At 43.4% G+C, this 9,232-nt stretch overlaps 1 protein-coding gene across 3 annotated transcripts in view; it reads left to right on the forward strand.

The window, feature by feature from the left end:
• KLC4 (kinesin light chain 4) overlaps nucleotides 1-7,498 on the forward strand; it is a 51,266-nt gene extending 43,768 nt beyond the window's left edge. For all 3 annotated transcript variants that reach the window (XM_088450712.1, XM_088450710.1, XM_088450711.1), the window contains exons 13-15: nucleotides 3,605-3,729; nucleotides 4,659-4,716; nucleotides 5,898-7,498. In XM_088450712.1, coding sequence (XP_088306838.1) covers nucleotides 3,605-3,729; nucleotides 4,659-4,716; nucleotides 5,898-5,969 — 255 coding nt within the window. In that variant the 3' untranslated portion in view covers nucleotides 5,970-7,498. The remainder of the gene's footprint in view (nucleotides 1-3,604; nucleotides 3,730-4,658; nucleotides 4,717-5,897) is intronic.
• The last annotated feature ends 1,734 nt before the right edge of the window (nucleotides 7,499-9,232 follow it).

The raw sequence follows: 9,232 nt of genomic DNA on the forward strand, positions 1-9,232 counted from the left end.
CTGTGTGTATGTATGTGTGTATGTGTATATATATATATATATATATATATATAATGTTTTTTTATATACAGGTTGAGTCTCCCATATCCAAATATTCCGAAATACGGAATATTCCGAATTACGGAATAATTTTGGCATGACTGAGATAATAAAACCTTTGATTTTTGATGGTTCAATGTACACAAACTTTGTCTAAGGCACAAATTATTAAAAATATGGTATAAAATTACCTTCAGGCTGTGTGTATAGGGTGTAAATGAAACATAAATTTATTTCATGTATGTACACAAACTTTGCTTGAGCCACAAAATTATTGAAAATATTGTATAAAATGACCTGCAGGCTGTGTGTATAAGGTGCATATAACACATATATGCATTCTGTGTGTATATTGGGGTCCCATTCCCAAGATATTTCATTATGATATGCAATTATTCCAAAATACGGAATATTCCGTTATCCAAAATACCCCTGGTCCCAAGTATTTTGGATATGGGAGACTCAACCTGTATTGTAAATGATCACTTGTCATTTATATATTTCTATAATTAAACAATCTGATTTTGATACAAATCAAAGTATCCATTGAAAATCTCAATTATATCCATCCTTTGATTCATAGGTTGCTCTTTTATACTACTTTGTGTGCTACCTGTTGTTCTTGTAGTGTTTAGATATTGTTTCCGATATCCGTTTTAATCCATCTTTGAGAGCCCAATATGTGTGTGCATTTTTTTTTCTCCCGAAATCTACGTTTACTTCATTACTCAAGGGGGTATATTTACTAAAGAGAGTTTTCTTTTTAGAAGTGGGGAGCCCATAGTAACCAATCAGATTCTACTTAACATTTAACTAACCCCTTCTGGAAGATAATAGATGTCCTTAACGACACTGAGCGCACACACTAAACGATATCGTTCAGTGTCGGCACCCTCCCTCATCCCTGAATCTGCACAACCTGACGATATCGGCAGGTTGGACAACAGGTTCGGGCGATGAGCTACGTCAGCGACCAGCAGGAGCGCGCATATCCACTGGACGATATAATGAACGATCACGATATTGTTGTCGTTCATTATATCGCCTAGTGGATACGTGGCTTGAGACAGCAGTTTTTATTGTCCACCATGCGTTAGAGACTTGTCCGCTGTAACCCCAGAGTAGTTTGGGTACATTTAGAGAATGTTGGTTTTCGAAAAGCTCAAAGAAAAAGTGTAAATGGTTTGTTATAGTAAGCGGCTCTGCACATAGAGTGCAACTAGTGTGTGTTTCTTTGTCTGTCTAAAAGACCGTTATTGGTCAAACTAGTGTGTGCGTTGTGTTGTTCTATTACAGGTTATTAGTGTTTACACAAGACAGCGGTAGTACATTTGGTATTTGTGTACAGGACGGCAGCAATATACACTGTATATTGCTGCTGTCCTGTAACATAACACCACAAATCACACACTGTGAGTTGTATAGTTGTGCTACAGGTTGTTCTTGTTTGTTATGGGGCTCACAGGGCTCTTGATATTCTGTTCATACCTGTAATTCAGCAAGAGAAGTGTTCCCACTGGAGCGCGGGCAGGGAGCCTCTGTGCGTGGCGAAGGCGTATGCGCATTCCCGAAAAGGGGAGGTAGCCGGGGAGGGGCGTGTCTTTAATGCCACGCCCTAATTCATCACACTTATTGGCGTGCCCAGCGCTTATGGAGGTGCTTTGTTTCCTCCAAGCTCTCCCCTCATGGTGAAAAGATGCCGTGCGCTACTCGTGGAGATAGGTCGTCGCAACTTTTCCCACCCAGGGGACACTGGGACCCGCAGGTGGGGAAGGTACAGGGCAGGCTGCTTTAGCGGGGTGCCGTTTAATGGGCAGGAAGCAGTTTGCCCTTTTAAAATCAGGCAGGGCATGGTGCCCCGCTAAAACAGCCTAGCGGGAACACTAGAAAATACCGTCTTGGGGCCTAATCCAGAGATGGACGTAGTGCCGATATTTACACCGATTGAGCGATTGTTAGCCATTGCGCATGCATGTGAGCGGCACTGCGGGTGCACGGCAATTGAATTGCGATTTTTGCACGCACAAAAGGATTTGCTCACAAAGTGAGTGACAGGTCGTCAGCGTCTGGGGTAGGTAGCAGGTGGGGGGGGCAGCTAGAAAAACGCAGGCATGTCTGACCATTTAAACACTGTTTTCAGGGCATCCATAAATTAGCCACTGTGTCCTGGCGGGCAGCAGGAGATCCCCCTCATTGCTGGAGACCCGCTGTGTCTGCGGCACCTTAGACTTACTCAGAAGGCTGAGGGCCGCCTGCTGTGCGTTCGATGTTACAGGTTGTGTGTGTGTGAGTAGTGGATGTGAGGTGGTGTCAGTGGCCGTCTCTAAGCACTGGACGGTGAGTGGGTCATTAGCATATTTTCGCAATTGCGATCCGTTAGAGATCTCAGTTGCGATTTGCGTTAGCATCCATCTTTGAATCAGGTCGGTGGATCACATGTACACACCGAAAGAATGCGCATGATATATCTGCAGCCTACCGCACTGCATTGCTGACACACTTAATATCAAAAGGGCAAAAAACACAGTGAGCGCAAAACAAAGCAGGTAAGATGGTCAGTCCACATACAATAAAAATGGCAATTCTATAAAGAGTCAATAGTGTTCCAATATATGCAGTATAAAAGTCTCTGAAATGATTAATGAAAAATCCCAGAAAAGGTAAATATCCGTTTCTGAATGGATCACTTCATAACACTCCACGAATCCTTCTAGTCGGGCAAAATCGGATACCTCTTCGGTCTTCTCTCAAATCAATTATCCCTATATAATGTAAACAGAGAGAGGGCCAACATAGCGTAATCCAGTAAATTTTAATCAAGGTGTATAACCTAAAGCAACATAAAATCCAATACATGTTAATTTCCAGAAAAAATATAACCACCAATAAGTGGAAAACAAACATACCAGAAGGTGCGGGTGTAAGCAGTTTATACCTAAAACAGCATAGAACATACACTCTCTGGGATCAGGAATCTGGAGTCCCTTGTCAGCCTAGGGGTATTCAGCTAATATTCCAATCTTCAGTTCCGGCAGCTTGAAGTCCCATAAACCAACGTGTTTCAACTTTCTAAGAAGTCTTTATCAAGGAAAGTTGAAATGCGTTGGTAGATAGGGTGATGATCCAACAAGCCAATTTATAAGCATAGGCTGGTGTAAACCCAGTCACCATAGCTGTGCCACATGTCTTAAGTATTTTCATTATTTGTGTAGTATTGTGCACATGGTGTTTTGTTTCTGTGTACAGGATGTGCAGTGGTGTACTTGGTATGTGATTTATATGTTGTATTGCAGGGTGGCAGTGGTGCACTTGGTATGTGATTTATATGTTGTATTGCAGGGTGGTAGTGGTGCACTTGGTGTGTGAGTTGTCACTTGTTTGTTGCAGGGTGGCAGTGGTGCACTTGGTGTGTGAATTTTATTGTTGTGTTGCAGGACAACAGTGGTGCGCTCAGTATGTGAGTTATATGTTGTATTGCAGGGTGGCAGTGGTGCACTTAGTGTGTGAGTTGTATGTTTTGTGGCAGTGGTGCACTTGGTGTGTGAGTTTTATTGTTGTGTTACAGGATGGCAGTGGTACACTCAGGCGCTCAGGGTCTCTGGGCAAGATCCGAGATGTTCTACGAAGAAGCAGCGAGATGTTAGTGAAGAAGCTGCAGGGGACGACACCGCCAGAGCCACGAAACACAAAGTAACAATCTAAAACAAAACTGTGACACATGACGTAACAGACTGATACAGCTACACATTAATTCCAAAACTGACAATAGCATGACATCACGGCAGGTGCTGCAACCATCCCCATGTGACACTGTGCCCACTGCTGTCCTTGTTGTACGGTACGTGCCATCTGCCACATGTAGTGTGATGTGGTGCAAAATTTGGATTGCGCAGTCCAGCTTTGGGTCTGCTGTGCGCCTAGTTTTCCACCGAGGAAATGCTGGCGCAAGAGCTGTAGAGGCGAAGCAGCTAGTACAGGCTGGCCGGAGGAGGTATGCAGAGCAGGTGGAGCAGTGCAAAAATTAGATTTCACAAGTATTGAACCTGTTGAGAGGGTATTTTAGGGGTGTTCCTTGCATTTTGCCACAGATCAGTCCTATGGCGAAGGTTGCGCCTCATTGTTTACTTTTGACAAGCCACATTTTGCACCTTCTGGGTGCGTTACTGCAGTGATGCTCAAGTATAAATGAGGACAAACCAAGCATTGTTTTAGGTGACATTTTTTTTTTAAAGTTGATGATGTATTAAATGCAATGAATATACAATGGCAGAACTCTCACATCACATTTACACTTGGGCAGTTGCTTCTTCAGGCTTTGCCACCTATTCACACACTTTTAGCCTCCGCAGGTGTCTTCGGATTGCAGGGAATAGGCGGCTTGTTAGCGTGCACTGAGCAGACCATATATACTCTGCAGGGCAAAACCAAGTCTTCTTCGGATGCACATTGAGTTTAGCCCGAGCAGCACTTACAGAATATATTAGTACACACACAGCGTGCCCTAAGAAACACACACAGTATATGTACACATACGTCCCTGTGTAGCACTTGCTCAATAACATGTACACAGTATAGACTTTGTTGCACACACATAACCGGTCACACTCTCTCTCTTGCAGTATGAAGCGAGCGGCATCTCTAAACTATCTCAACAAGTCCAGTGATGAAACTTTCAAGGTAAGGACTGCTCTGATCTTTGGGACAAAGGGGAAGAAGCTCCTGGACATTTTTTTTTTCACCACGTGCTGTCTCAGACACCTTTCTCCTCCCCTAACCCCCACACAGAGCCCTGCTCCCCCTCCCCATCTGTCGCCTGCTTTTACCCCTATTGTCATAAACAAATGCTTTCTTCCTCTGGCATAGAGCCTTTTTCTCCTGCTGTCTCTTCCTCTGGCATAAAGCCTTTCTCTCCTGCTGTCTCTTCCTTTGTTAATAGAGCCTTTCTCTCCTGCTGTCTCTTCCTTTGTTAATTAGAGCCTTTCTCTCCTGTTTTCTCTTCCTTTGTTAATAGAGCCTTTCTCTCATGCTTCCTCTTCTGTCAATAGAGCCTCTTTCTCCTGCTTTCTCTTCCTTTTTTAATAGAGCTTTTCTCTCCTGCTTTCTCTTCCTTTGTTAATAGAGCCTTTCTCTCCTGCTTTCTCTTCCTCTTGCACAAAAGGCTTTCTCTCCTACTTTCTCTTCCTCTATTATTAGAGACATTTCTCCTGCTTTTATTTCCTCAGGCTCTATTGACCGAGGAAGAGAAAGCAGGGAAGGCTTTTGTGCCAGAGGAAGAAAAAGCAGGAGAGAGGATGTAATGACAGAGGAAGAGTAAACCAGGAGAGAGAGACACTATCCTGTTTTCTCTTCCTCTGGCAAAACATCTCCTGTTTTTTCTTCCTCTGTCAATAGAGCCTTTTTCTCCTGATTTCCTTTCCTCTGTCAATGGAGCCTTTTTCTCCTGTTTTTTCTTCCTCCTAGCATAAAGCCTTTTTCCTGCTTCTCTCTTCGTCTGTCAATAAAGCCTCTCTCTCCTGCTTTCTTTCCCTCTGAAATGGCCTTTCCCCTCCCTCCTGGAGCTTTTTCTCTCCCCCCCTCTCTGTCATAGAGCTTTTTATCTCCCACTTATTCTTCCTCAAAATAATCTCTCCTTTTTTCTTCCCCTTTATCAAAGAGCCTTTCTATACTACTTTCTCCCCGCCTGTGATGGAGCTTTTCTATCCTACTTTCTCCCCGCCTGTGATGGAGCTTTTCTATCCTACTTTCTTCCCTTCTGTGATGGAACCTTTCATGCTCTCTCCCCCCTTTGTGCCAGAGCCCTTTATTTTATAATCTTGCATGATTTTGTTATATGACATAAAATGTTCTGCTCTTTTCAGGTCTCTCAAAATCTTCTGTCTGAATCTCGAGGTTTGAGTGCCAGTAATATCGATCTGTCATCTCATAGCTAATGAGTCCTGTCTGGCTAATGGGAGATGCTACAAATGCTTTGCCTAGAGAATCACCTTCTCTCCTAACTGATCACATCCTAATCCTAGCAATTCAAGGGTGGCGCTGACCTGAACTCCTACTGAAGTTACATATTTTATCTTTAAACTACTTTTTAGAGTAAGAATAAAAATCCTATCACTAGAATGAAAAAATATTGGATTATAATCTCGCAACATAATGGATGGAGGTCCCGGCCTCTGTAGTGTTTTATACTGTATGCATTAATGCCCTGTGTGTCCATTGTGATCAGGGGGGGCTTGGATTCTTACACAGCCCTGTGTGCTAGATTAGCATTACAAGATCATGCCCGTGTGCCAGAGTGTCTCTACTAGTCGATGCCCATGTGCCAGAGTAATCTAGAGGCACATGCCCATGTGCCACAGTAATGACCATGTGCCAGGCTAACACTATAGGCGCATGCCCGTGCACCAGAGTACCAGTACAAATGCATGCCCGTGCACCAGAGTAACAGTACAGGTGCATGCCCATGTGCCACAGTAATGACCATGTGCCAGGCTAACACTACAGGCGCATACCCGTGCACCAGAGTAACAGTACAGGTGCATGCCCATGTGCCAGGGTAACACTACAGGTGCATGCCGATGCGCCAGAGTAACACTACAGTTGCTGTACCAGTTCAGACCTTTCGCATGCCGTTTTATTCCGATTTCCCAGATTGGCAGATTTTGGGTTTTAATTTAAACAAAAAAAAAAATCTAGAATCACTAGAGAAGCAGATGTACCAATCCAGCCTCTCGGATGTGTAAATTTCCATGGCCCCAGTATTTTTTGTTCCCTGTTCAGACATCTGTATAGTTGTAACTAAATTGGTCATGCTGCGGGCGACTTGCCATGGAGAATGCGGCGGGCGACTTGCCATGGAGAATGCGGCGGGCGACTTGCCATGGAGAATGCGGCGGGCGACTTGGTCTTTTAGGGTCAATAGCACTTTATTTACAGTTACCAAAATGAATACTCTACACTGAGCACTAGATCCTTCTCCTTGACTGCCAAATTCCCATGGCTCCTCCTCACTCCTACAGGAAGGCACCATTTATTTCCTCTGTTGCGCAGGTGTCCATATGAATTAATGAGCATGGTCCTTTCTTCAGTCATGTCCTTTTTAGGCATAATAGGAGTACATGGTACCTCTAGGACTGGCAGATGCTGTGGAAGGGGATGTGAATGTTGTTTCATTGACCCCACCATACTGCAATAATGACCTTCATCTGTAAATTAACGACTCTTCCATCTCTTGTGCTTTATGCTGTTCTATCAGTCTTCACATGTCTGTCATTCTCCCAAATCCCACCAGAGGGTGCTCTTGGCAAATAAAAGTGCTGCTGTTTCTGGCATGTAGATGCTCGTGTTCTGCATTTTTTTTGTTTTTATTTGTTTTGTTTTTTTCCATTCCCTTGACCCCATTCTTCATCATGTATCATAATTTGGATTTTATCTCTCAGGAAAATAAAATTATTTGGAAATCTGACTGATCCAGCTTATTGCCATAACAGTAAGCCATTAATGCTAAGGGGTTAATTTACTAAAGTGCGGGGTTTTCAGAAGTGGAGATGTTGCTCATAGCAACTAATCAGATTCTACTGAACATTTAACTAGCACCTTCTAGAAGATAATAGCTAGAATCTGATTGCTATGGGCAACATCTCCACTTCTGAAAACTCTCACTTTAGTAAATTTACCCCTAAGGCCCGTATTCAATTAGGAGCGAAAAGTCCGTGACCGGACTTTTCGCCGTCATCGTAGGTTTTGCCATCGAAAAGTTATCGCGCGTGTCCCCCACTTATCCCCATATTCAATTCCAAATCGGCGAAAACTGGACCGGGCGAAAACAAAATCGGCAAAAAGTGCTGTAATTTTTGGGGAAATCAGCCTGACACCCCCAAAAGATGCTCTGACATGTGGTTCACTATGGGTACCCCCGAACAGCCCTGCAAAAGCTATTTGGGGTCTTTGAATGATCTCAATAGCTGCTGTTTTGCGTTTTTAAGAAGGTGGTGCAGAATAGCATTTAGAAGGGTTTTTTTTGCAAAATAAGTAGTCCCATCAAATTTGGGGTACTTGAAAATGGGAGCAAGCATAGTTTAAAGTTGCTAGTTTTGAATTTTAAAAAATGTGAAAAATCCACCTGCAATCCAAAACACACCTGGTGCATGCTTGGGGACCCCCCCCCCCCCCCCAGTTAATCTCGCTAGTTTAGAAGTTTGTCCCCCAACTTTGTTTTTTGTTTGTTTGTTTTTTGCCCCCAAAACGAAAGTACTTTTTTGGGTTGTCCTAAGGTACTTTAAAAAAAAAAAAAGGGGCGCTGGTGGTTTTTAGAAGTTTGTACCGCAAAACGCCAATTCTGCATTTTTTCTTGCCACCTTTTTCGCTGTGTCTGATGCATTGACTTTGCGACTGGGGAAAAGTCGGACAAATTGAATACGGAGAGAAGTGGAATCGGCGAAAATGAAATCAGAGAAAAAGTTTAGCCGCGAACTGCTTTTCACAGCCTAATTGAATACGGCCCTAAGAGCCAATGATGTGTTTTCATTACCACATGCAGGTACTTCACTCTTACTGAATAGGTCTCACAGATATAGAGGAAATCTTATGCGTTACTGATCCTCACAGTCATTACCAGCATCCTCACTGAAGTTCTGTGCGTATGAAAATACCTCTAGCTGGGCTGGTTTGTCTCTGAGGTGTATAGGAAAAACTGTACAGTCTACTAGCTTATGTTCTGACAGCAACACCACACATTTCGCCATTTACGGGTGTAACAACATTATTTATACAATGTCACTGACAAGTCTGACATCCGGATATGTAAATGTGCCTAATGCAAACTGCTCGATAACTTCTATTTTCATCCTCGCCTCTCTGGATGGGAACGACTAATGACCAGTATCAGCCAGCTCGCTACCTGTATGTTCCATAGGTGTCCTATCTTGTATTAAACTGCCATGTGTTTGTGCTGCTGTCTCTGTCAATATTTTAGCAAGCAAGCTCTCTGCAGACTTTAGCCAGTCAGTTGTAAGGTGGTCCATAGTATTTATATCACTAACATTCATTTACAATCAGTTTTCTAATGTAGGGACAAAAACCTAAGCACCGTTGTTTAGTGCTAATCTGGCCCTGTCCCCACCACAGGCTGACCATGCCATCTTCCGTGCTATGTCATGCATGCTATTATGTTCTCCTGCCAATAGTTTCCCTAGTTGAC

The sequence above is a fragment of the Taudactylus pleione genome, unplaced genomic scaffold (assembly GCF_031769625.1).
Source record: "Taudactylus pleione unplaced genomic scaffold, aTauple2 ptg000522l, whole genome shotgun sequence".
NCBI classification, from domain to species: domain Eukaryota; kingdom Metazoa; phylum Chordata; class Amphibia; order Anura; family Myobatrachidae; genus Taudactylus; species Taudactylus pleione.